The sequence below is a fragment of the Pygoscelis adeliae genome, unplaced genomic scaffold, assembly GCF_000699105.1.
Source record: "Pygoscelis adeliae isolate BGI_AS28 unplaced genomic scaffold, ASM69910v1 Scaffold413, whole genome shotgun sequence".
Classification (NCBI taxonomy): Eukaryota; Metazoa; Chordata; class Aves; order Sphenisciformes; family Spheniscidae; genus Pygoscelis; species Pygoscelis adeliae.
Genome location: NW_008824403.1, coordinates 1,529,003 through 1,556,204, shown reverse-complemented (window position 1 = coordinate 1,556,204; position 27,202 = coordinate 1,529,003). Strand labels below are relative to the sequence as shown.

At 42.2% G+C, this 27,202-nt stretch overlaps 2 protein-coding genes across 3 annotated transcripts in view; both read left to right on the top strand.

Moving 5' to 3' along the window:
- Window positions 1-2,335, top strand: part of DLG1 (discs, large homolog 1 (Drosophila)) — a 177,238-nt gene extending 174,903 nt beyond the window's left edge. The window contains exon 25 of the mRNA XM_009320409.1: window positions 1,136-2,335. Coding sequence (XP_009318684.1) covers window positions 1,136-1,242 — 107 coding nt within the window. The 3' untranslated portion in view covers window positions 1,243-2,335. The remainder of the gene's footprint in view (window positions 1-1,135) is intronic.
- Window positions 2,336-5,865: 3,530 nt separating this feature from the next.
- MFI2 (antigen p97 (melanoma associated) identified by monoclonal antibodies 133.2 and 96.5) lies at window positions 5,866-26,540 on the top strand. 2 transcript variants are annotated; one of them, XM_009320390.1, is made up of 16 exons: window positions 5,866-5,918; window positions 8,498-8,652; window positions 12,393-12,492; window positions 13,944-14,126; window positions 14,452-14,608; window positions 15,477-15,544; window positions 16,305-16,492; window positions 16,677-16,857; window positions 17,807-17,958; window positions 18,370-18,466; window positions 19,341-19,535; window positions 21,160-21,316; window positions 24,050-24,117; window positions 24,219-24,406; window positions 25,227-25,425; window positions 26,457-26,540. In XM_009320390.1, the coding sequence occupies exons 1-16, from the start codon at window positions 5,873-5,875 to the stop codon at window positions 26,525-26,527; spliced, it is 2,205 nt and encodes a 734-aa protein (XP_009318665.1). In that variant the 5' UTR covers window positions 5,866-5,872; the 3' UTR covers window positions 26,528-26,540. The 2 variants fall into 2 exon arrangements, with proteins under 2 accessions (XP_009318665.1, XP_009318664.1); XM_009320389.1 differs by lacking the exon at window positions 26,457-26,540 and having other exon boundaries at window positions 25,227-26,103.
- Window positions 26,541-27,202: the final 662 nt, after the last annotated feature.

Below are 27,202 nucleotides of genomic sequence, written 5' to 3'. Positions count from 1 at the left end.
CAGCCTCTCCCTTCAGCAGTCCCGTCTGCGTGGAGGCATCGGCCGCCGCTGGGGTAGATGGTGCAGATGCCCCAGCTGGAGCCACGGCCTTTGTTCTCACACGAGTGCCCACCATTCTGCCTTGAGGGTCAGGTAGGATGAGTACCCTTGACCTGTGCCCAGTTGCTGGGTCATGTGTATGCTGAGTCCCCCACTCGGCCTGTGGAATGCCCCTCCTTCGAAGAGGTGCCCTCCCTGCACGCCCTTCCATGCGAACTCTTATCTTTCATGCTAAACTTTGTTTCTTGGATTATCAACACTGAGGTAGCAATCCTAATTAAAAAGAAGCTGCTATCTCATGGTGATTGCATTTTCAGACTGAAGTGTGGCAAGAACAGCTCAAACTTCATCCTCATTCTCACCAGACCATACTTTACTCTGATATGTCAGAACGCATCCATATTGGCTCATTTCTAATTATTTTCTAGCCTTGGAGAAAATATATCTAACTCACACCATCTGAATATAAATTGCACTTTTAACTATATAAGGAAGCCTGTTGTCTATAAAACTTGAATCTGTTGGCTGGGCAACAAACTCCATGAGTTCCCCCTCTTTTTGGCCAAAAGCAAAGCTAGTGCTAGCAGGTAGAAATCCCAAGGTCAGCCAGCCTTGCTATGAAGTTTCAGGATCCAGCTGAGGAGTTCACCAGTCTGCATTACACCAAGCCAGGCCTCAGACTGATGGCACAAGGACACAGCTCTGTACTCTGTCTTGCCTCGTTGTGTTGGAAACACATGGAAGTTGGACCAAAAAGAATAGTGGAGGATGTGAATTGACTCAGACAAACTCTAACGTGGTTAGGAAAAGCAAAAAACACTCCTCAGTTGTACATGTATACTTGCAGTAAAGGGAAAACCACTTCCTAACCCCAAGCCTCTGAGTGAGAGAGATGGTGCTTTGTGTGTCCTGCAATACAGTCAACAATGTGCTTCACTCCAGCGCAGAAACCAGAAACCCCAGTGGGTGTCCGGTCCTTCAGCGATGTAAAATCCTCTTGCCACTCTGAGAAAAAAGAACAGCTTGGCTTGGAACATCTTGCTTTCTGTACAGAGTTGGGAAGGATGATTGCTGATTGCCACATTATGTTTTGCAGCTATTGTCCAAGGAGACACACTGGAAGAAATCTACAACCAAGTGAAACAGATCATAGAGGAACAGTCTGGGCCTTACATCTGGGTTCCAGCAAAGGAAAAATTATGAAAACAGATTTTTATTTTTCGTTTTTCTAACTGACATCACCTGCTACATCTGACGACTCTAAGCCCTTCCAGTGGAGCCTGCCTCTAGTTCTTTCCAGTGTGGTTCATACCCTAACCATCACATTCTGCAGTTCCCATAATGCTTTACATTTGGTGTCTCTCTTAGTTTAAATGATTTGTATTATTGTGTGTTGTTGGTTTGCCATTTTTCAAACATGACAGTGGAATGGCCTGACCAGCTATTAGTTTGGGGTGGGGGTGGGAGGGAATTGCTTGGTAAAATTCCTTAATGTTTAAGGGAAAGTAACTTTCAAAGATTTTTCAAAAAAGCTTTATAGACATTCTTTTAAAATTTCCTAACAATTGAAAGAAAAGTTGTATTCAAGGAAGTTGTAAATCATGAGTAACTTTGCACGCTTAACTTTAATAGCATGGTTCGGTCAGGGCAATCAATTTCAGGTTTTATTTTCTGAGTTAAATTCTATTCTCACAGTATTTTTTCTTTCCTTCCAGGCAGTTAGAGAGAAACTTTCAATTTTTGAGTTAACATTTTCATTAACTCCCATTATTACTCCTCAAGGGATATTCATTTTCATAATTTCATATGGATATTCTTACAATCTATTTTTTCATTTTTTGCCAATAAAATTGCTAGGGACAAAGATGTGTAATGTTTTTAATCTTCCTCGTGAAACACTATTTATAGTGTCTTACAGAAATTGTTTATAGATAATGGTCATCACACTTTTTGAGCCTAAAATATGTTTAGGTGCTAGGAAACCTTGTATTTTTCAGAGGAATGCCAAGTTTCCATTGGCAGTAATACAGAAGACAGCTGCAGAGATGGTCATTAGGGCAATGAGAGAGTGATTCGTAGCCTAAAAATGTGTGTGTTCTTAGGGGTCAGATTTTAATGAATATTTTACCCACAATAACTGCCTATTTTGTTATAATAAATATATATATATTAAACTTTCTTTAACTAAACTCTGTAACTATGGGAATTATTTTCTTTACATAGTTGCGCACACGTATAAATATATATATAAAAAATATATATTTTTCTTTTACCACCTACTCCTAGCTTTTTGTTTTGAATAAAAATACAAATTAGAATCTACCTTCCTTAATCACGAGAAATCAAATGGGCTATGGTGGCTGGGCATAAAGTCCAGGGAATATTAGTTACAAGGGGGAAAAAAAAAAAGTGCAAGTTCTCCTCTTTTCTATGGAATTTCAGGTGTTTGTCTTCCCTGCCCACCCCTTGTAATATGCATGTCTTAACCAAAGGGAGAATTCAGAGTCAACAACACATTTTATTTTTCTGTACGTGTTCATCTCGGATTGCATAGGCACAAGATCTTCCATTTGCAATGCACAAACTTCTGTGCTGAATGTTATAAATACGTTGTACCAAAACATGGAACTACCTTCAGTAACAAAATTCTAATTCCCGTATTACTTGGTACCTGCCATTGCTTACTTGAAACTGATTGTTTATAAGAGGGATGTACTTATGGCAGTCACACAACCAAATTAGCTTTGGTTTGTAAAGAATTATCAACACTATCCATTCCATTTGTTAGAAAGAGGAGAACAGCTAATAAACTTTATTGTACAATATATTTGTCAAGTGTGTTTTTAATCAAAAGAAGTACAGATGTTGTAGCGTTTGAAAATAATTGGCTCAGACTGTAAATGAAAATAATGTGTTAGAGAAACACTGGTGACCAGAGTGGCGCCAGTGAAGTTATACATTAAATGCAGGTTTAAATTTGGGACACAAATATTGCTGGTGTTATGTGGCATGCTTGTAAGACTTACAGTAAGTGTAAGCTGCTGGTGTATGGCCCAAAATAATTTTTGTATTTCTAGATTTGTGAAGTAGGTGTGCTGTCTTTCTGAGACTTCTTCTGTCTATGGAAGTGCAAGGTTTAGAAGATTGATGCAACTTTTGATAAATAATGTCATAATTTTTTAAAGGAGCTAGAAGTTTACTATAGTCTGCCTCTTTGAAAGTCACTGACTATTTGAGGTGTATAGTGAGACATCTTAAAACAGACCAACTTTTAGATCCTTATATTTTTTTTATCTCAGCTATCAGATCTGCAAACAAAAATAACGTCTGAGATCTCTATATTGTATATGTTTTTATTTTTCCTACCTCATTTAACCCATCAGAAAAAGAGTTATAGTTCCTGTTCAGCTGAGTAGACATGTGAGGAATTACTCTTTCATATATTGGAATGTCTGAATAACTTCCACAGAACTTTTCTCCCAGGAATTTGTCCTGTACTAGCTAGGTGTCACCAAATACTACACTCAGACTGAAGTCTACAGTACTTACCTTACGTGGTTGTCACGCTGGAGTGAAAACCAGTCTCGGCTCAAGAAAACCCAAAGGACTCTGGGGTATCTTCTTTGCATTTTTAGTTTTTTTGTTTCAGATGTTGCTCTTGAGCCCTGGCAGAAAAGTTGATTCTGGCAGCCCTGATGCTCCTAGTTGACTTGTTTTATCTTGTAATTTTTACGGTTTTGCATTAATTGCTGTTTCTCTGGATCGCATTTTTCCAGTACTGGGTGCTGATGTGTCTTTGATTCTTGGGTACACTTTACTTTCTGTATTTTAAAGATTCATTTTACAATACGTGTACTTTTTTTAAGGCTTCCAATTTAACAATTACAGTAATTAGGAAATCCAAATGGTGTTATACTGATGCATTACTACCCTACCTTTGCTGGCCCAGTGAAGGCACTATGGATTTTCTTCCCCGCCTGCTAACGCAACTATTTGTAACTGCTATACAGAAGCATGCTTGATGAAGTATTTGCTGCTCTCTGTTATTATTTTAAGCTATATTACATTAATCATTTCCTTTGCAGGCATTTTTGCTAAATTATGCTGAAAACTAGGTTAAAAAATTTAATTTCTCCTTAAAGCATAGATATTCATAGAATTATGAATAAAATAGGAAAATGAGCTAAACTGTCATGAACTGTGCTTGTGTGATGGTTTAGAGGGGGTTGCATTCAGAATAGGCCTCCTGTATGAAAAGGCTGCTCCTCTACTTTCTGAACTTTTCCCGTAGAGGATCAGAAGAACCACAGGAGAGGCCTGGTACGGAATTCATTTCTTACTAATCTTGCCTTCCTTTGCAGTCTTAAGCAACTGGTGCTAGGACTGTGCATCAGTCTTGTCATTTTAGAGATATATATATGTGTATATATATGTATGTAAGCCTCGCTGCAAGCATCAGAGGGCTTGAGAGGTTAATCTGGCCAGTGGGAAGGGCACAGGAAGGATCCGAATAATGGATCCTTGCAGAAATTTGGTGGTGCCAGGTCATTCTTCAGCACTTTAGACTACAAAGGGATGACTAATTCCAGATGGTCTAGGTAGCTAGAATCAGACTTCAGCCATAAGGTTTTGTTTAAGAAGGAGGTCTGGAGGGGTCATGCTCTGTTTTTTGAAGTTCTACACTTGAAATAGCAATTAATTGACTTAAACTCAGCTGTTGTCTTACAGGTGCTAGTAGGTGTTAAAGCTAGCAGCCTGGCCAAATTGCAGTCAAGTAGCTAAGTAACTAACTCCTGAAAGCATCTGTGCAACATTACTAGATGTATAGACTATCTGAAGGATGTATACAGTTGTGTTGTTCGTGCATGCTCTCGGTAGAAGATGGTAAAGATATGCGCATGGGGATTCATGGCGGCGCACAGATGTTCTTTTTCTGGTAGCTGGGTGCTGAGCTGAGAAATGGCAGTCAGCAGAGCAAAGCTGCATTAAACGGCTTTTATCTAAACAAAGTGTTACAGGCAGCTGGGGTTCAGTGACTAATGAGAAATGAAGAAAAGGGCAGCACAAATGAGTGTTGCTCTGTGAAAGCTATTCTAAAAGTCACAGCAGCTTTTAACAGAGCTATTGTCAGCAGAGTTTTTATTCTTTCTGGGAGAGACAAGCCTTCTTGGGCCTTCTCTAGAACCTTAAAAAAAAAAAAACCAAAACTACTTCAGCTATTTCATAGAAGTTGCTATTAAATTTCAGGAGATGTGCACTTAGCACCCACAGTGCCACCTGCAGAGTGTATAGCCTTCACTACTGTAAAAGCCTGGGTTTCTTGTTATGGCTTTATGGGATTCATGACAGCGCTGAGAATGGGGCAAAAAAAGTCACCATCAGCTCTGTCAGAGAAAGTGCTTGGCTTGAATCTACTTTTGCTTCCTGAGCCCCAACACATACGGAATACATAGAATTCATACTTAAAATGAGGATTTCTTTACACAGCCCTGCCTTACCCCTACGAGTTGGTGTGTAGCTGTTTATCTAAGTCTATAGGTGGTGCTAAAGCAGTAACAACCTCATTGGTGCCTCAGATATTTTGCAATTTCCTGGTCTGATTTTTTTTACAAGTGTAGAGGCGGTGTGAAGAGAGGTAGGCTTTTTTTTTCCTGTAGTCATTATAAGGTGACGTGTGCCAAGGTAAGCAAGATAAATTGTTGAACAAAGTGCGCCTGCAATTGAATGCTGCTGATTTTCACCAAGGAGCAGGCTGGGGAGAGCACGCTTGCAGGAGCCTTGATCTCTTGGGATACTGAAGGCTGGAAAAAGCACGAATACCAAAATTTTCACCATGAAGAGTTCCAGAAATGTCTTCTATCTTCTCTTCTTTCATGCTGGTAAGTGCCCTCCAAAAACTTTTGCTGTGGCATGGTGTCTTTGGGGTTGACTTGTATGTGATGTGAGAGAGCAGAAGGAAACTAGAACCATTTCAGAACCAATCTCATATGGCCAGGGAAAGGAATAGGAAGAAATAATAGAAAAAATAGAAAAGGAGTAGGAAAATCTGTATTGAACACCATGTATGTGTTTTCACTCATTGGTGTCAAATGTTGTATTTCCTCAGCACTGAATGAGGTGGTTCAGAGGTGTCTGTTTCTCACAAGTGTGGACAGTTCTATGACGCTTATTTTGGAAAAATGGAAATAATTGCCTTATTCCACTTACATTCTGTGCGATGTGTTGGCTTTCTCCTGGCACTCCCAAATTCTAATGGTGAATGCTTCTAATTTCACCGGAGGTGTAGATGCTGTTTCTGAAGCACTCCGCAGTTCTTCAAAAAGAAATGATCCTAGTATATTCTTTTTTTTTTTACATTGTTTCTGTTGAAAGCCCTTGATAATGTATTAATAGCTGTATTAATAGCCATTTGATAAGAAGTTACACAATGTAGTACTGTTACTTTCAGCAAAGGAGTTAACTGGATGGTTGCCAGTGATAAACTTATATGTGTGTTTAGGACCTTGAGTGTATTTCAAAGGGAAGTTGCCAGCTCCTGCCATTTCATGCTTTATGCATATCTACAGATATACAGAAGGGCCAAAATTGTGAATAAACTTGGGTTCAGAGACTGACCTGCTGTTTTAAGATGTTCTTGGTTGGCAATAGGAAGAGAAGCTAACTACAGACCTTGTCTGTGCTGAAGCCCACTTCAAAAGGGTTAACTTGTAATGAAGGAAACAGAAAATCACCCAGGATCTGGCTTTTCTGTAACAGCAAAGGTTAGCAGTTTGGAAGGGGACAAATTAATTACCTCTTTTAGATGAGTGAGGAAAAAACCCAACAGATTCATGCTGTTTCACTATTTTGGCTGAAATATGGAGCCAAATAAGCTTCGTTTCATGTTTCAGGTGTATATGGCTAATGATTTCTTCATAGCATTCATGTATTATCTCCTGTGGGTTTATATCTAAAACCAGAATGCTGAGGCTGAAGAATGGCACTTAGCCATACATACTGAGATGCTGAGACCCCAATTTAATTTCCATTTGCTTGTGTTTAGGAGAAGAAAAACCTGAACCCCTTTATCAATGAAAACCTAGGTTCTTCCTCTTGCCCCAAGAAATTAATGGTGAAAATTTCACCCAGGTAGATGAGGTAGACGTGTAAGTTTCCCTGAGGTGCCTTTGTACCATGACCCTGTTGTGCCTTTCTTCTAACCATCTTGGTTCTGAGAATTCCTGCAACTCGGAGGTGGGCAGTTGTTTCTCCCTCTACTAGCACATGCTGCCATGAAAACTTGCTGTAAGCTTTCCAAGTCTGACTTAATGTTTGTTGACAGCAGTAGAGCTGGCTCCGAGTTGTAGTGGAACAGCAAGCCAAACCCTCTGTTTCAGAATTGGGTGCAAAACAAGCTTTATGGCAACAATGGTCTTGTTTAGTCTGCAGCCACTAAGTCAGAAAATGTGCGTGGCTACTATTGAGCACTAGTGGAGTAATTTTAACTTGCAAAGTTAGGTGTGGTATCTCAACTGCATGACAGCGGTGGGGAAGGAGAGGGCCAGTTGGAGTTTTTAGAAAACCACATGACAAATAACTTAGAGGAGACTCCAACTTAAAGATCGAAATTGTAGAAAAGCAATGGAATGTGGTGCCCCCTGCTTACAAAAATGATCTGTGCCTGTTTATCAGCATAAACCATACTTGCATATGCATTTTATGTACAGCTGCACTGTTTGCGCATGATGACATATCCTTACGGAAGCAACAACATATTTGTAGCTTTGGCACTTAGAAGGGTAGCGTTTGGGCCTGCTTGAATGACACCTTTCTTCGCTGATTAATGGAATCGCCACTACTAAACTTGAGTCTTTTCATTCATGGAGCTGCCCTCCCCTTTCCGTGACTGTGGAAACGGCCTCTTATGAAAGTGTGTTTTGAAGGGACAAGTTTATTTTTCTAGTTTTCATAATAAACCTAGTGGCAGGGCTCTTGAGCACCTAAGATTGGGGTTGTTTTATTCAGACCAAAAAGGGCTGGGGCAGGACTCCAGGTATTAACTAGCAGTTGTCTTTGGACAGTCTCTTTGTTTTTGTAGCGTATCATTTTAAATAATCATTTTAAAGACTTTTGACTCGAGAAAAGATGATGTATTCTGCAAGGTTTTAAGAATAGTCTGGATGCCCTGACCTATTCCGTGGTACCCATATTTCTTATGTCAGAAACATGCCATCGGGTTTCAGTATCTGAGTCTGAGCCTATCCTGTTTCCAGTCCAAAAAATTTCAGTATTCGTGTTAATCTGAATGAAAGTGGGAACCATCTCTAAAGACTCACTGTTGAAAGAGCCCTGATTTCTTTGTGTTTTGGGAGGAGGAACGGAATGAAAGGTTGGCTCTTTGGGAACCTTTAAATAGTAAGCTCTGTTACAAAGGCACCGATGCATTTTATAGTATTTTCTCTCGGTGTTGTGTTTGCAGCTCTCAGCCTGGAACGTATCCGGTGGTGCACCATCTCTGAGCAAGAACTTTTCAAGTGTAATGACATGAGTAAGGCCTTTGGTGGGGCTGGCATCCTTCCGCCTCTGGACTGTACGGAGGGGGGGTCAGCTGCTAACTGTACCCAGATGATTAAGGTGAGTTGTGAGTGACAGCAGTGCCGTTGATTCGATATCTCCATGTGCCTAATAACAATCCAGTGGCAATGTACGCAGCTCGGCAGTGAATGTCTGATGATCCAGGCAGCTGACCATATGCCCTCTGGCGTTCAAGTCTCTGAAAAAATCAAAGCATATATTTTTTTCAAAAAGACATAGAGGTGTACGTATGAATCTGAATGTCAGAATGGCCCCGTGTCACCTCTTTGGCTAGTCACAGGTGGCCAGTCATTAGGAACACAGCAAAGGTCTTAAATATTTCCTCCCAAATGCTAATCTTTGATTTGGGAATTGTGTCAGATTCATTTAGCAGATATTTAAGAAGGGATGGAGCTATAAGATGCAGACAGTAGTTAAAGCTGTGCTGCTGAGCCTATAGGTAGATTGTATTTCCATAAACTCTGGATCAAACTCCCATTTCAGGGTCCCATCACGGAAATTGCTGTATGTACAGATGAGATGTGTGTAAAACCAAATCAAATCTCCCAGTACCGGAGTGCGAAAGAGAGACAAAGCAGCAAGTAGGGTGAGCAAAGGGCATGCAAACCCAGTTGTATTAATTCAGTTGCCCAGAGTGTGCTCAGTTTCCAAAAGGAGCACGGCTCTGGGGAAGGTTTTAAAGGCTGTAAACATGTGGCTTTGCAAATTGATGTATGGAATAGAATTCCCTCCTTAGGAGGGGGTGGGAGTCAAGAAGTGGATATTGAATGAAATGTGGAGGCAGGTAATCGTGGTCGTCTTCACTGGCAGAATGTGGGGGAAGGGGATGATGGCTGGCTCTGTTAATAAATAATATTCTTTGTGTATCCTATGTAGACATGCCCAAAAGTCAGGGTTTTGTGGAGGAGATGCAGCTTGTCAAGGACAAGAGGTTCAGAGCCAGGAAACGAGGCCCGGCAGAGTAGTTTGAAGGGAGATGAGGCAGGTGGTTGTGTGGCCAGAAAAAAGGAACAAATTTCAGAAATTGGTATGTTGCCGTGTTTGTCAACAGAAGCAGAAGGGTTGCCTGACTGCTAAAACTACCGCATTGCTTCTTGATAAATACTGTTCTTGAGTGAGGGAATCAAGACTGTATTGAGGAATGATAGGAGCAGATATCGATACATATGTGGATCTTACCTCGGGATTAGACAGGAAATACTTTCTAATGTCAGATCTTCTTAAAACTGCTTGGCTTATTGCTGCATTCCACAGAGGGACCTGCAAAGCAGGTTATTAAAAAGGGCTGATGAGTGTCTGCTTCTGAAATACAGCGCACACAGAATTGCATTTGTAAGCTATTGCAAGCAGCAGGCACCTATCTAAAACCTTAGATTCCTATAAAACTTGATTAGCTGAACTCAGAAACCTGCAGGCAGATAGCGTGAGTAAGTAGCTTCCTGATAAAATGAATCTTCACTGTAAGGCTTCAGATGAGGCTTTGTCCTTGAGACCTCTTTTTTCCTTGTGCTAATAATCTACTAAATATTTAAGCTGGCCTGCTCTGTGTAGGACAGTGTGGATCCTCTGAGTCCGCATCCACACTGAACTCTGCTCTTTGAGACCAAAAAGGGAGTGGGACGCAATGGCTGAGGAGGCAGAGATATGCTGTTTTATAACACTGCATAACTTGGACTTAGTCCTGTGGATGTGTTAGCACATGGATAAAGCAAAAGAACCTTTTTCTTTGAAGGTGTTTAAAAATTGAGAAATGTCTAAATATTAAACTAGGGAACCTGACAATATTTAATGTGACCAGAGCTATTCTTCAGCAGGTCTTTAAACACTTCTGTAGGTAATTCTCAACCGTTGTGACACACAGAAATGAAGTCCCTCTGAAAATAATTAACAGGGTATTACCATCGCACATATACTTATCAAAAATCATACGTGGAATAATCCCGTGATTTTGTTAAATGTATTGGCAAATGCTTGCTACAAAAAAAATAAAATACCCACACTGTTGCTGATACGCCACCTCAGCAGTTGTTGTATGCATTTAAAGGAGAGGTCTGCAGCCTGTAAACTACTTCACATTAAATACAACAATAGGCATTTTTTCTGTCTTGTTCTGTTATTTATGCACTGTTACTTATACACAAGCTATTGATAGGAGGCTCTTCTGCTAAACAGAGCTCAAAGGCTCAACTTTCCAATCATAAAAGTGCTATCTCACATGGAAATATGTCCACATAATACAGTCCTTTTTTTCTGTGGCCAACCCTTGGCATTTTATCTGCTCTGTTTCCTGTCCACCACCGATTCTAGAGGCTCATTTTGTTCTCCCTGAGGGTAAGGTCCTTTTAACTCCCACCTCCTCTTCCTCTCACTGTCAGGTGCCCCTTCAAAACAACAGGCCATATTCCTAAACTGCCATCCTGTGGTCTGACACTCACCGATGGAGAATCAGATCCAGTTATTCCAGAAAGATTGTGTCTGTTCTTTAAGATGCAAATATCTCCCAACCCCAACTCCTCTTCAGGTTCCCTTGGAGCTTTGTTCAGCTCTCATTCATGAGAAGCAACTCTCAGGACATCTGTTGTTTCACCTAATTAATGATTATCATCTTTTTTCTCCCTTGAGCCAAATAAGTAAAATTTTTCAAGTTACATGGCAACTTGAAATGTGATTTAGGTATCAACATCAATGTATTACCTATGCTCTCACATGATCCCTTAAAAAAATTTTCAAGCTTTTTACGTGGCTCAGCCTGTGGGAAATTGCTGTGGTACACTAGGCAGCATAGTCCTAGCCCTGCCCTAACCAGCACTCAGCAAACTGCCAAGGGATGGGTGAACTAAATTACTCCCTCCAGTGCCAAACCAGAGGTTAAGCAAAGTTTACCAAACTGGTAAGAAACTTGGAATCAGCTTAGAAATGCAAAATGTCAAGCTGCTGATTATGTTCTCAGCAGTATCTTGTCTCTCTGCAAGATGCCCTCTTGCTTCCGCTAGGTTCAGTACACGGTGAGAGCCAGGTTCAGCTGATCAGAGGTGTGTATAGCAGTTCTCTAGTCCTTGCTGCTGTGGGAAATCCTACTCCATGCTATCCAGAGCAATCCTGCATCTGTAGCAGCTGTCTGGATTCCAGACAGCTTGGTGTTATGGTCAGCTGAAAAGATACGGTATAGTTGGATACCTTCCCAGCAGTGGATGCCCCAGATTTGTATTCTCCCACTTGGGACAGTCTTTTTTGATGCTTTCCGCCTTCTCTGAAGTGCACTGCTATCTGCTCCCCCTCTCCCAAAATGTGTGGCTGAGGTACAAGCTAGCATGCTTTAAGGTTGCTTTTGAGTACACTTTGGCATCCAGATTTTGCACCCCCAGAAGGCATTACTTCAAACTATCTGTGTATGACCTCAACAATATTTTTACTTTATTTAAATCTTCAAGCTTTGGGGCGCTAGCTATAGACATGAATGAAACTCCAAATTGATGGGCCTTAAGATTCATCACAGAGCTGCAGGATCCGTTTATAAGATTCCTTTGGACTATGAAGACTAGTGAGGCCATCACGGTCCAGGGCTGGTTTCTGTGTTATTTCTGAAGGAAGGCGGTTCTGAAGTTCTCAAATACCTCTTGGTAGTTGTTCTTCAGAAATTTGAGTGCCCCTAAAAGAACTTTTTGGAGAAAAGAAAACTCACAAATGCAGATTAAGGGGTCTCTTCTCTTAAATTCATGGGTACTCTGCCTCTGGCTTTTGAGAAAATACTGATGTATTCTGCCCTTGGGTCTGCACAGGATGATTTGGCAGATGCAGTGACACTGGATGGCCGTTTGATTTACCAGGCTGGAAAGGAGCATGGTCTGAAACCTGTGGCTGGGGAAGTATATGATCAAGGTATATTCTGACTAAATAACTTTTAGATTACTTAATACGAGCTTTTTCTTACGCATTTTTACTGTTTCCATTTTATTTTGGGGTCTTCCTCTTGAAGACTCTGGACAGTAGGTAATGGTCAGGTTCCCTCTTGGATGTTCCAGCCCGTAACAGAATGTGTGGGGGAAACAGGAGATGCAGGGCTGTGGCAGAGTCTGTCCTGAAACAGTTAGGTCAAAATAGCTGTTCATATAATAGGTTTGTTGGGTTGGTTTTTGTTTTGGTTTGTTTGTTTGTTTTTTATACTGTCTCACTGTTTACTGTCTTCTCTGTTCCGTACTTTGCAGATAAGTTAATGAATTGCAAAGCATAAACTGCAATTAGGTTTATCTCTCAATCCCATAAATTAGAATAATTTGATTTTATTTTTAATAGTGTATATGATCACCTGCTGGAAGACAGGAAGTGATAGATTCTGCTCCTTCTCTGGGTGTCCTTAAGCTTTGAGTTTCTTTCAGGACAGAGACAGTAATCCAGTGGTGACTTGTCATCCTGACTGAGGGCTCAGTATCAACATGTTTGTGTAGTTCAGAGCTGGAAGAAGTCCCCCATAACTTTCAGAGACCCAGGGGAAGGAACAGCTCTGGAAGCAGTCTGCAGGTAGTGGTGTCCCACCCCTCTATTGTGAGATGGAGCTGGATTTGGTTTGCAGCTGGGTCTTGGTGTGATCTGGCCAAGGCATCCTCAGAAGTGCCTGTTGGGCTCAGTCCACAGGGACTTGGATCACCTGCAGCACCCCCCCACTGTTAACCACATCATGACCCTGGTGCGGGAGCTGTACTTCAGTTTCTCAAACCCACGTGGGCCTCATGATCCAGAGGCTGGCTATCTCCTTTAGTCAGGTGATGAGCTCAAATCAGAGAAAAGTGAATGAAATTTAATGATTTCTGATCTAAATAAAGTCAGATTGAATGACCTTATGGTCACTTCAGACCCTAAACTCTTGACTCTGTATATATATCAAACTGTAAAACAAAGAGAATGAAATCAGCTGTGATGCTCCAGTGGCATCAACTTGCTATGCTGTGTCAAAATTAAGAGCAAATTAGAAGACAACTGGGGAATAATTTTTTTTACTGTTAATTATATTGGTTTCAATTCAATCCAAATATATTTAGAATCATAGAAAATTTCTTCTTGGAAGGAACCTCTGGGTGTCTTTCATCCCACCTCCCTTTCAAAGCAGGGTGACCTTCAAAGTTAGAGCGGATTACCTGTGGCCTTTAACTAAGACATTTCACACTGGAAAGAGAATGGAGGACATTGACTCACAGTCAGCATGTTCTCACCAAGGATGTGAACGATGTGACTTGCCTGTGGGTAGGGGAGCCACAAGAGGCCACAAATCAGTGTACCTCTGTAATGCTGCTGCGAGGCTACTTTGCTTGCTTCTCTCTCTCCCTACGCTGCAGAGATTGGAACTTCCTATTATGCTGTGGCTGTGGTAAGGAAGAGCTCCAACATCACCATCAACAGCTTGAAGGGTGTCAGTTCATGTCACACAGGCATCAACAGAACTGCAGGCTGGGATGTGCCAGTGGGTTATCTAATTGACAGCGGGCGCCTGGCAGCAATGGGATGTGACCTTCCAAAAGGTAAGAGGTACAGGGCAAAGATCTGTTCTTCAGCAGTGCCTTTCCGTATGGTCCTGGGACCCTGTCTGTGGACAGAAACGTGTGGTTCTAGCTGCTGTTTTGTTCCTTGGCTTTGATGCTCCTTGTAAGATGGAATAGACCTAACGTAGGTCTGATGAAGACTGCAGGGTTGTTTTTTTTTAAACTTGGAAACCATCTTTTAAGAACAAAATGTCTTATCCCTTCTAAATGTTTTTAGATATGTACTGCGTAGATGTGTTAAAATGAGATTGTAGGATCTTGTTTATTCATCGCTAAAAATTTCTCATTCTAATTTCACATTTAGCTGTAAGTGACTATTTCAATGCAAGCTGTGTTCCTGGAGCAAATGGCGTAAACTATCCCAAATCCCTCTGTCAGCTCTGCAAAGGGAATTCAGCTGGGCAGAACAAATGTGAACGAAATTCCCAAGAGCGATACTATGACTACAGTGGGGCTTTCAGGTAAAAATCATGGCTCTTTTTTTTTTATATCGTTATGCTCTATCCATAGCCATTGTGTTCAGGCCTCACTGACAGGAAATTGAAGGCAGAGAACTTCCAGTTGATCTTGTTAGAAAATCTGCTGTTGTGTTAGGACAACCGTGCTTTAAACCTAGAGACTGAACAAAAGTAATTCTAAACCCACTATTTCAAGTATTAATACCTGAGTATTAAAACCAAATGGATATTTAGCACTTGTACTGGGCAGGGACATCCCATTGCGGTTTGCTTTGTCCAGCAGCTGTTGACACAAGTCTGAGTGTGTGTTTCAGCAGGCTGTATCTTTCCCAGTAAAACCTGATGACCCTTGGAGACTGAGAGCTGAACTGCCGCCCTACTCAGCTATTTCAGTCATCCCACCTCGTTGCACTGATCAAGTTGCTCTGCCCTCCATTTTTGCACACCAATCTTTCCCTTATTTTCCTTCTTCCTGTCTGTGTGCTGTATTGCAGCTCCCAGTCCCTGAGTAATAGCCTTGACCGAGCAAGGGCAGAATTTGCTCGTGTGAAACACTTGCTCCTCTCTGCACATTCCCCAAAGGAACGTGCGACCACCTTAGAGAACTCTCTTGGACCAAGAAGGTCATGGTGTTTGTCCCAGGCAGCACTGAACATGTTGTCCAAGTTCACCAAATGACAGTGATAGTTTACTTCATGCTCTAACAGCCACTAGTCTCTGCCTTGAGCAAAACTCTCAGCACAAGGAAATAGGTCAGTGTCTGTGGCTGATGGAACGTAGCCTACAGCCCTCTGGCTGTCAGCTGGCAGTGTCCAGTGCGTGGGAGCTGTGCTTTGTGATGCATCTTTGTGGTTGGATTTGTGTTTATTAGGTGTTTGGCTGAAGGTGCTGGAGAAGTCGCTTTTGTGAAGCACAGCACAGTGCCTGAATATACAGATGGTGAGTAATCCAGAAGCTTGTTGAATAGTGGCTGCAAGGTCTGAAGTACAGTGCCTGTAATGACAGTGTAATGTCAAATGTTTGCTTTACTTTGAATTGAGGAATCAGCAAAAAATGCTCTAATAGTGAACACAGATGCACGCACAGACGTATGCACCAGGAGACAGAGGAGTCCATGTGATCCTTTTTTTTTTTTTTTTTTTTTTTAAATGCTTGATAGTTTCAGTAAAGGTTAGAGGTGGAATCTTAAGCTTCTTCTGGAAAGAGAGCTGAAGCAGCACTAAACTCTTAGTTTTATACAGACCTGGGCTGTTACATTGCTCCTGCCTACCCAGGGATTTCAGCAGAGCCTAGCAGAAAGTTAACAAGATGTGATCTGCCCTATCTGGCACTTTGTGAAGTCTACCTTGAGCATAACATTACTTTAATGTCATGGGCCTGTCTGACCACTGTTTACAGGGAAAAAAAAACAAAAAATGTTGCATGTGATCCTAGACTTAGGGATGCTCTTGATATGGCTGCAGACCCCAGTACAGTTCAATGCAGTCTCACAAATGTTAAGCTGTTTATTGTCTTCTCAGAGATACAAGTCTAAAGGAACACGTAGATGCGTGGGATCTATTGTGCAGTCAGGAATAGTTCAGAGATGCTCAGGAGATGTGTGTTCTGCTCCACATGTGCATGCTTAGAGCAGACGTAGAGCCAGAAGCATCAGCCCCACCTGATGTCTGTTCCATAAGCATGTTCTGTCTGATTTCAGGAAGAAGTCTTTTTTCGTGGGCCCAGCGGCTTCACTCCCAGGACTTCCAGCTTCTGTGCCGCAACGGCAACACAGCTGATGTGACAGAGTGGAGAACCTGCCACCTGGCCCGAATCCCAGCTCGTGCTGTGGTTGTGCGGCCTGACACAGATGGGACAGTTGTCTTCCAGCTCCTGAACCAGGGACAAGTAGGACACCATTTTTTCATCAGTGCGTTGCATTTTAGAGAGGTTCTCCCACCCGTCTAGCTGAATTGACGACAGGATGTCTGGGCACCCTTAACTCTGTGGGGTTTGAAGGGGTATGGGATGCCACGCATCCCAGGTAGAGGGATGTGTGACAGGTGTGTCTTTTCTTTCTTTAACATTGCAGCAAAGATTTAATGGGGTAGGCACCAAGTTTCAGATGTTTGACTCCGCAGCCTACGGTGCCCAGAATCTTCTGTTCAGAGACTCCACCACAGAGCTCGTTGCAATCACAGCTCAGAATTACCAGGCATGGCTGGGTGATGAGTATCTTCATGCCATGCAAGCTCTGAGCTGCAACCCCAACAGTAAGTTGTCTTTAGATTCCTATGCATAACAAAGAACAAAGATAGCTGATAAGAGACCATCTTTATTCTGCTTCATTTTCTTCTGACTCTTGGAGGGGTTATGGCAAGACGCCAGTCTAATCTTTGAGCATGGAGAAAGGTCACTTTTTGACCTAGAAACAGTATCACTTTGCAGAATACTTTCTGTGCAAATTGGCCCACTTTGTGTTTTAAGATGCAGGCATTTTCTACCCTTTCTGGTGTATGAGACACATTAATCTGGTAAGCTGCTGCTGCTACCTGGTACTCCATTTCTTACCTGCTAACAAGGGGAAATAGTAATGTGTTGCTGTGTAAATCCTCAAGTAGTCTATAAAGAATGGGTGAATGGATTCCCAGCAGAGAATTTCCTCCAAAAGCTGAAGAAACCCTCAGTTGCTCTTTATTGAAGTGTTACAGTCTTAGACTATCGGAAGAATGTAGAAATTACTTGATGTGCATTCTGGCAAAGTCAGAAACACAGGTTGTGAGAATCCCTGCCTTAAGAAGTTTAATAATCATGGCAACTGACCCTCCCAGATGTGCTCTGTGCTGTGGCAAAGCCCCCCACCTCCTGGACTTGTCTCTTCTGGGGGTTGCTCAGTGACTGTCAGGTATGAGGAAGCCTATGTTCAGGGTGTGTTTTTTGTTGCACTCAACTAACACATTATGGCTGCACTTAATGGTCAGCCATCGTAGGAGTTCTTGTTCCTTTGCTATGGATAGGTTTGCAGTGTGGACATACCACCAGCCTGGAGAGCTCTGTGGTTCTTAGTCAGGTGTAAGTCTGAGCTGGAGAGGTGGAGAGAAACACAGAAGTAAACATTTTTAATAACATGGATGATACGTATGTGGCAGTGGGCAGTGTGTATCCCTCCTTGTCTATTACAAAGAAAGTGGACAGTAGTATTTGCTTTCCAATTTTGTGCAGCATTGCCTGAAAGCCTGAACTGGTGTGTTGTATCCACTGAGGAGATTTGGAAATGTGGTGAAATGGCCATTGCCTTTAAGAAAAAGAATTTGAAACCAGCAATTCAGTGTATTTCAGCCAAGACAAAGGAGCAGTGCATGGAGCTGATCCAGGTAGGCTGCTACAATCCTTGTGCGATAAACCAAATGAACGCAAGCTGCTCTCTGCTGGGATCAGAGGTACGCGCACTTGGGTGACCAGTAGGAATACTGGATTTCAAGGAGGTGAACTGTAGCTCACATGGTATGGATGGGCCTGAACCCTGATGATCTTCAGTTGTGATGAGGGCATTGTTGCCCATCTAGCTCAAGCCTGTATGTGTGAAATCTCCTGTGCCCATTTCACTGATGATGCTTTATGCAGGTTTAGGGTTTGGGTGGGTTTTTTTAGCAGTGTATTGCTCTTTTGCTGTCAGACTTGCCCTTTGAGATGCAACAAGTGTGATGCTAGAGGTGTCATCATTGTAGCAGGGGAGGTATCTGCTGTTTTTTCACAGAAATCCTAAATTTTATTTTATTTTTCAGAAAAAGGAAAGTGATGCTGTAGTTCTGGGTGGAGCTGATATTTACACAGCTGGGAAGACATATGGCCTTGTACCAGCTGCTGGAGAAAGTTACTCTGGTAAGAAGGTCAGGAAACATAAACAGAGTCCTTATTTTTCCAGGTTGTTTGGAAACAGCTCTAAAAGCACAGCCTCTGTTCCCTAGCCCTGCTGGGAAAGCTGTTTTCAAAGGAAATGAGAATTATTATCCTCATATCATGGATAGAGGAGGAAATAAGTATGGGATGGGTTCCTACAGTGAGTTTGTGGCAAGTTTTATCTGTCCTGCTGCAGGACTAGGTTGAGTCTTTGGCAATTCTGAGTCTTGTACCTCTTTATTTGTCTTTTTGATTCTGCAAAAAAGTATTTACAATGGAAAAAATTAGTATTCACAAAATCAAAATATTTTTAACAGAAGCAAAAATCCAGAAATTACACAGTAGATTCTAGTTAGAAACAAATTCTTCCTGTCAATGTGGCTGCTTCAGAGTCACTGATGAAAAGAGGGCTTGTGTCCACTGTGTCATTAAGGCAGAATTTCAATATGCTGCAAAAGTCATGGAAAATTTAATACAGGTTTGAGGTTTTCACATAAAAATAACTTCTTAAAGCAGTTTTGCTAAATCACTAATGACCCAAATGTTGTTTTTCAGAAGGATGTATTTATAAGAGCTGGTGTTAACGAGAACACTTTCGTGTTTGTCTCTAGATTATTCAGTTGAAGTGCACAGCACAGTGCACAGTGAAGTACCGGTATACAGGCTGTAAGTGAATGCAACACTGTGAAGTAGTAGAAGTGAATAGTAATTACGTGTACATTCATGCTTCCTGACTAGCCGATTGTTGGTGCAATTGGAAGGTGGCACCAGATAAGTGTAATGGATCTGTAGATGATCATTAAGCAGTGGGAATGCTGACGGGAAGCTGTGATGTGTTTTGTTTTTTTTCTGCAAGCTGATGACAACAGCAATGCATACTATGCTGTGGCATTAGTGAAACGAAATCTGTCCAATGCATTCACCATCAGTGACCTGAAAGGGAAGAAGTCCTGCCACACAGGACTGGGGAGAACTGCTGGATGGAATATCCCCATTGGTATCCTAATTAAGAGGGGCATTATCAAGACCAGAGACTGTAATATTCCTCAAGGTAAGACAACAGTAGTATATATCAAAAATACAGTAACAGTCTAATTATAAACTTTCATTAGGGAAGTAATTTTGATATTTCATACCTCTGTATTAAGCTTATCTGTTTGTGAAAGGGTGTTGTGTTTTTAATGTACCGATTTGAAATTTTAAGTTTGCTACCAGAGTGGACTAATGGAGGGGTCATACTGAGAATGTTACACCTAACACAAAAGTATTTTATCACAAAATCATTGGCTAATTTAGGTTAGAGGGGACCTGTGGAGGTCAACTAGTCCAGCCGACTGCTCAAAGCAGGTCCAGTTAGATCAGATTGCCCAGGGCCATGTCCAGGCAGGTTTTGAGTAACTCGTAGGATGGGGATTACACACAACCTCTCTGGACCCCTGTCCCAGTATTTGACCGTCCTTGGTATAAAGAATTTTTTTCTTGTATCCAATCAGAATTTTCCTTCTTGTAACTTGGGTCCATTGCTTCTCATCCTTTTGCTCTGCATCTCTGAGAAGGATCTGGCTCTGTCTTCTTGAAAAAACCACTGTGTAAATGAAGACAGCAATACACTGTTATAGTTACCTTATCTCCAGGCTGACCAAACCCAGCTCTCAGCCTGGTAAGTGCTGTCATGTGCTCCAGCCCTCTGAGCATCCTACTCTCCTTCCACCTTATTTGCTCTGGAATGTCAATGTCTTTCTAACGCTGGGAGCTCAAAACTTGGCAGAGATGTCAGAGGAGAATCGTCACTTCCCCGACGGTGCTCCGCTAACGCAACTCAGTATGCCATTAGCCTTCATTGGCACAAAAGCACGCTGCTGACTCTTGGTCAACTTACTGTGCTCCAGCATCCCCAGGTCCTTTTTTTACAGAGCTGGTTTTCAGCCTGCCAGCCCCCAGCCTTTCATGGTCTTACTCCATCCTAAAAGCAGGATTCTGTATTCGCCTTTGTTGAACTTTGATCTTCCTGTCAGCCTGTTTCTCCAGCCTGTCCAGATCCATCTCAGTAGCAGCCCTGGCCTCCAGTGTATCAAACTGCCACAGTTTATTCCAGTTTTCAGAAATGCATTTGAAGAGTCTGTTGCTTTTTGTATTTCATCAACTTTAAGCTTATCATATGGTCTTGAAAATCCTGCTTTCACACCTGGCTGTCTCAGCTTTTGCTTGAGGATATTGACCCAAGTCAGATGTCAATAATAGGATAGTCACAGACACATTGTCTATACAGACGTATCTCCTCTAGGTGGTACTTCCAGCTCTGGGATATCATTGCAGTCCATGATGTATCCCTGTCCTGAATTCTATTGCATTTATTTTCAAACTGTATTTAGTAATGGAGCAATGTAGCACAGCAAGCAAAGGATCTATGACCACAGGACTCTGGATTCGAATTTTGCTTGCCTATTTCCTATCTCCCAGGAAGCTCTTTGGTTTCATTACATAATCAGCTAAATAGTGCTTTGAAAATATTTTAAAAGTTGTAGTTTGTGAATTCCAGTAAGGCAGCTGTAACTCGTGTTTCTGGTGTTCTACTGAAACCTGCGTTGGTTATAACTTCATGACAGTGTAACTACCTTTCTTGTGAAGAGCTCACGCTTTTCACTCATTATATTGGTTTGTCTGTCTTTCCCCAGCTGTGAGTGAGTTTTTCTCTGCCAGCTGTGTGCCTTCAGCTAAGCAGGACAATTACCCATCAAAACTCTGCCAGCTATGTATTGGAGATGATAGTGGAAACAATAAATGCAGTGCAAGTAGCCAAGAACGTTACTACAGCTACAGCGGAGCCTTCAGGTAATTAATACATATGGTTGTTATTTAGTCTGTCAGCTTGTCAAAGTGCAAGGGGGAACTGTTTTCCATCCCAGTCAGCAAAAAGTGGGTATTGTTGCTACAGTGAGATGGCACGTGCCGTAAATGAAGTGGGACGTGTGTCCCCAGATGTCTTCAGCAATACAGGTATGTCATAAGGCGTTACGTTGGATCATGTCAAAGCCTTTTGCCAGCTTCCTGGCCTGCAGCCAACCAGATGACCAACAGCCCAATCCGTATGTCTGTTTACAGAGCAACAGGCACCCACCTAGTGAGGACCGAGTGGATTGTCACCCGTCTCCAGTCTTGCTTTAATCTAGTGTGACAGACAGTCTGCCACTCTGAATGGTCGGGTCATCCATAAAGAGCTTTAGCAGGGAAACAGGCAAATAGTAGCCAAAATCTGGCTGCTCTAAGTCCATGCTGAGGGTGACAGGCTAGACGGGGAGCCAGGAGTGGGTCTTCACTGTCCTTACTCATTGGTGGCTGTATGTGAAGGTAGGTTTCTTAACAGCACAACCAACTATGGCCAATGTTCAAATATCAAATCCTTTTCAAAACAAGATGTGTTAAAGGTACAGGGGGAAAACAGTATAAAATGGAATAAATACTTCGTGTAACAGCGGACATCTACATATGGGGCCATACAGAAAGACTGTGAAACTCTTGGATATGGAAGTAGCACTTCCTTTTCCTGACTCCAACCTCTGAAGGCAATGGTGCATGTAAGAGAGCTGGCAGTGAGCGGCCTTTTTCCTTCAGGGGAGGAGCCTTCAACAGCAGCTGCCTGGTAAATATTGAAGTGCTAGACTTAGATAACTACTTTTTGCAAATCTATTTAGTTGTGCCCAGCTGCTCTGCTGTGGTACATGCCTTGCAGGCAAACTCCAGATCCTCAGCTGTACTTCATAGATTAACAGAGCTAGCTACCAGTCACCAAATGAATAAGCCACAAATGCTGTTACAGGCTGTATGAGCCTTGCCCATATTCTAAGGTTGTGCATTTGATAATACTGCCCATACAGCCCAAACTTTACCCGGAGATCACTACTTTTTTTTTTTTTTTTTTAATAGAGAAGATGTTTAATTCATCGAGTGATGTGGGAAGTTTTAGGTGTTTTAAATGTTAGGATTTGGGTGAAAAATGGAGGGTCACAACCTTTTGCGAGGTAGGGATGGGTCTGGCTGTGATACTTAGGTGATCCTCTCTGAAAGAAGGTTGAGTTATGGAAGGTGACTGACAGGACCTTAAAATTCAGCCTCAGATTTCCAGATTCCTTCAACTCTGGGTATCTTCAGTCTAACCTGACTAGAGGTATGAGAGGTCATTCAGTTTGTGTATATCCCACTGCCTGGGGCAAATTAAACTGTGCAGAGTATTGAAAAATCTATTGGGAATAGCCTTTTCTGATGGGGAATGCACCCAACAGCACTGAGTCTTCTGTTCTCTGCATGACAGTGTCAGCCACATGGTGATAAGAACTTTGATTATAACTGCTCGTGTTAAACCAGGTACATGTGAAATATATGTATTTTTGGTAGCTGTTAGCAATAGTAATTTTCCCTCGCATTTTGTACTACATAAACCATGCTCAGCTACAGCTTTACATCTTCTTGATTGGTGGGTTTAATGATCTTGGTTTAGGAAATGCTTCTTGAAAACATTTGTAGAAAAAACTACAAGGTACCACCACTAAGCTCTACTACCCACAGATCCTCTGCCGGCACACACTACCCAAAATACCTGGGAAGTTAGATCTCTTTGCTAGCTCAGCCAGCTCACTGATTTGCGGTTGATTTTATTTATGTATTACTTGCTGTCTGGAGCAAGTGCCATGCGTTTTTCTATCTGCTGACTTCGTGTTTCAGGCCTAGCAAAAATCTCCTAACAGTCCACGGTGCCTGTTGTATCGTGCACTAGACAGCACCACAATATAACATGGGAAATAGCAAATGCTGGTAAAGGTGCGTTGTTCTACACCCTCGCCCTGAAACTCTCTGTAATGGAATACCACGCTCGTAGGAGAGGAGGAGACTTTCGGGTGCCCTTGGCATGCTGGGCTGCTTCTGCTACAGAAAACTAGAGGAACCTGAACTTAGTTCTGGAACAGTACCATTAGAAACTGCAGTTAGAGTAACTAGGTATCTCCAGTGTACAGGGCTGTAAAAGCAGCGTCCGCGTGAGCACCAAGGTCACTCTAACTTGGAAAGAAACGAGGAAAAAAAAAGTATACGTGTGAGTGTGCACACATGCACATATGCGGAATCTGATAAACTCTTGGGTTATGCACTCAAATTGTTTTATTCAAAAAAAGTCTTAATTACATGTACTTTGTAATGATTTAAAAAGGAGTGAAAGCAACTGTTAGCAGATGGGGAATACTGCATTGAGTATCACGTAATATATCTTCTGTTTCTTTGCTTGTCTAATATTGGCCTTTTCTGTTGTTTCTCACACTGTTTTTAATCAAAATTTCGGCTGTATTTCTCTCTTAAAAAAGCTTAATTCAGAATTTTTTTAATACTTTGCAAAGATGTTGGTTTTTTTTCCTCCTTTCAAGATGCTTCATTTCTCTTTTTTTGCTTAGGGTCCAGTGCATTTGTTTGCAGGAACGTATGTAAGAAAAATTGAACTCTAAACCTATCAGTCGTTAGAAAAAAATGTGGTTCACATAAAGATGCTTTGAATTAATTTTTATCTCTCATTTCCTAAAGGTGCCTGGCACAGGACTCTGGGGATGTGGCCTTTGTGAAGCACTCGACAGTGTTTGAGAACACAGATGGTATTTAGCTTTACGTATCTCTATTATAATTCAGTAATTTTCCTAGAACCTTTTCGCTCTAAAGCATTCCATGAGTGACAATGACCGGTTTCTTTTTTCAGGTAAGAATACTGATAGTTGGGCCCAAAACTTGAAGTCCAGTGATTTCCAGTTACTGTGTCCAAATGGTGCCCGTGCTGAAGTCACCCAGTTTGCTGAGTGTCACCTGGCTCGGGTGCCAGCTCAGGCCATTATGGTTCACCCAGATACCAGCGTTTTTGCTCTATATGGACTACTGGACAAAGCCCAGGTATTAATAATCCGTTTACACTATGGGGGAGTTACGTATGGTCTAACACAGGCCAAGGATAAAGACAACAGGACCTTACTGCTGTATTATGTCCCCTGCATCACGGGACTGGCAGCACGCGTGCTGTGCAGAGCCCTGTTGTTGGAGTGGGACGGAGAAGGTAAAATACAACCCGTGTAATTCTCCTAGTAAAACCGCCCTGGTGCACAAGGGATTTCAACTTTTTGCCCAGCCACCGGTTTCAGTAGTAATTTTCCTGGAGCTCAAGGTGTCTTCCCAAACTGCATGAATTTCAAGTCTACAAGAAATAGAGTACATGCTAACACTTTTCCGTCCTGGAATTTTCCTAGGAATGCAACAGAACGTTGCTGGGTATGTTTATGCTGCAGCCACATACATGGTAAACCATCTAGGCAGACCATGCGTGGTTTCCACAGCTAGGTTCCTGTCGATACTGAAGCTACCCAGGACTGCTTTTAAATTGGTTATCTCCATGCTATGCTTCAGTCATTTCTGTAACTCTTGTGCAGCCAAACCCTATATTACACAACAACATTTAGACAGAAGGATTATTTTAAAATACAGCTCTTTCCAGATAGTAACTAAAAAAAACAAAACCACAAATGGTGTTCTTGTAATTGCCAATGGCAGAATTCTGTATCTAACCTACTGGAGCGTCTAAAAGCAAATGCGTAATAGAGATTCTGCAATTTTGTATGAACTTTTCATCTACAAAACAGTTCCTATCATCTTTCATGTTGTACGAGAGGAACATGGCACTTAATCTTGCAAAATACTGAAAATTTTTCATTGTTTTCAGGTCTACTTTGGAAATAGCAGCAACGGAAATGGATTCAAAATGTTTGATTCCTCAACTTTTCAAGGAAAAAACTTGATCTTTAAGGATTCTGCTGTTGAGATCGTGCCAGTAAAAGAGAGGAGGACATATGCAGAATGGCTGGGGAGTGAATATATTGAGTCCCTTGAAGGGATGCAAACACCACAGTGCTCTGGGGCAGGTAATAAGATAAGACAATACCTACTCATGACTACTGTCGTTCCCCTTCTTATTTTATGTCAGATGCAAGGCTTGGACTAGCATGGTCCAAATGGCAACTTCCAGGCCACTTCTGGCCTACCAGCTTTTCTTCAGATGAGCTGCTGTTTGGGTAACATGTTGTGCTAACATTTGACTGCCTCTTCCTGCCTCTTTGCAGGGCAAGTGCTAACAGCACCTGCTTGTCAGGGGAGTGGGGTGGGGCTGGAAGCTGCCCCTGTCTATGTGGATGGGGTGGAATTTGGGGCAGAAGCCAGCAATACAGTGTCAGCATGGTTTACAAGATCGGTCCAAAACTGGAGCGTCTTTGCCATCGTTGCTGATGTTGAACCACCCTGGGCTGGAGGATTCCCAGGTGCTGTTAGATGGATACTGGCTTTCTGACCTGTAGAAGAATTTCTGCATCTTGGAAGACAGTATCAAAAATCTTGTCTAGTGAATCCTCTCTGGCCTCCTGGCTGGTTACGTTCAGACTCCTACATCCCTGCTTATCCCATCCTACCCTTGCTGGGGGCAACAGTTTCTCCTGAGCTCTGCTGCCAGAAGAGGTAAGTGCACAGAGGACGGACAGGCTGTGGATAGAGAGACGACCTGCAGTCCGGAATGCAGCTTCTGCCATGGGCAGGGTCCTCCACTTTGCAATAAGAGAAAGTAGGGGGAATCTCCAAAGTCACTGGATGAAAAAGGCGGCCAGAGAGACTTGGAGGGACTACCTGTTGGCAGAGGAAAGAACAAAGCCAAATGAGCGCGTCCACTGAGCTTGTTGACTTTCCACAACCAGTGCTCTCACTGCTTGAGAGAGATGTCATCTGCTCTGTGATCTTTAATTTGATCCATCAAGAAACTTGTGGCTGTCCTCGTTCTACACAGGGTTATCTGAGTGCCTGTGCATGAAACTTGTATTTGCTGGTAGTGAAACAAGGTAGTTTACTTCTGATTAACTGTTTCTGTATCTGCTGGCTTGTAGCATTCGGTTTTTATTTTTATCCATAGCTGCAATAACAACAAATGTTGCTGTGCTGCTGGCAGGCAGCGTCCTCCTGACTACAGCTACGACTTCATGATCCTGGGATGAAAAGACATTTGGCATAATAAAAAAAAACTGGTAAAACTAGATAATAATGTAAATAAATGAAAACTAACAAATAAACACGAGAAGTAATTACAATTTATCCAGACTTTGGCCTGATAGCTAAACTACATAGTTTCTCACTTTCCTGGGAAATTAACATTCACTCCTCGTTTCTCTTATCCCACTTCCCAGCTTTTCTCACCCATTTAATTTGCTCCAAGGTTACCTGGCTTTGGGAAAGAGGGAAAATACGGCCTCCTGCAATTTCACTTTAGATTTTAGAGCTGTGTCTGCAGTAGTAGCAAGTAGTGACACAACGCAGCAGCACCCAAAACCACAATTACACAGGATTGATGTCCTTGGGTCTGAGCTCTGCTCCTGTCAGCCAGGGATCCACGACGCTTCTGGCCATTTAGTTGAAGCCTCTTGGCCATGGCTTTCTGCCTGTATACCTTCGAATACGCTGTGTTAGATTTTATCTGTCGGATACGTAGCTGATGTATTAGATGCATACGCCATGTGTGTGGTGTGTGTGTTTCTGCCACAATTGGATCCTTTCTAGCTTGCAGAGTGGCTTTTAAAATAGGATATATAGCTAGATCTCCAGGTCCTTTGGTTTTGCGAGGCTGTTAGTGTCGTCATTACCCCACCCTTACCAGGCATTGCT

Bases quoted from the DNA above. Each gene is read 5' to 3' on its own strand.
- MFI2 (XM_009320389.1), top strand. From the start codon at position 5,873: ATGAAGAGTTCCAGAAATGTCTTCTATCTTCTCTTCTTTCATGCTG. The intron at 16,858-17,806 runs GTAAGTTGTCTT...AATTTTGTGCAG, and splicing joins TCTGAGCTGCAACCCCAACA to CATTGCCTGAAAGCCTGAAC. The intron at 21,317-24,049 runs GTAATTAATACA...CATTTCCTAAAG, and splicing joins AGCTACAGCGGAGCCTTCAG to GTGCCTGGCACAGGACTCTG.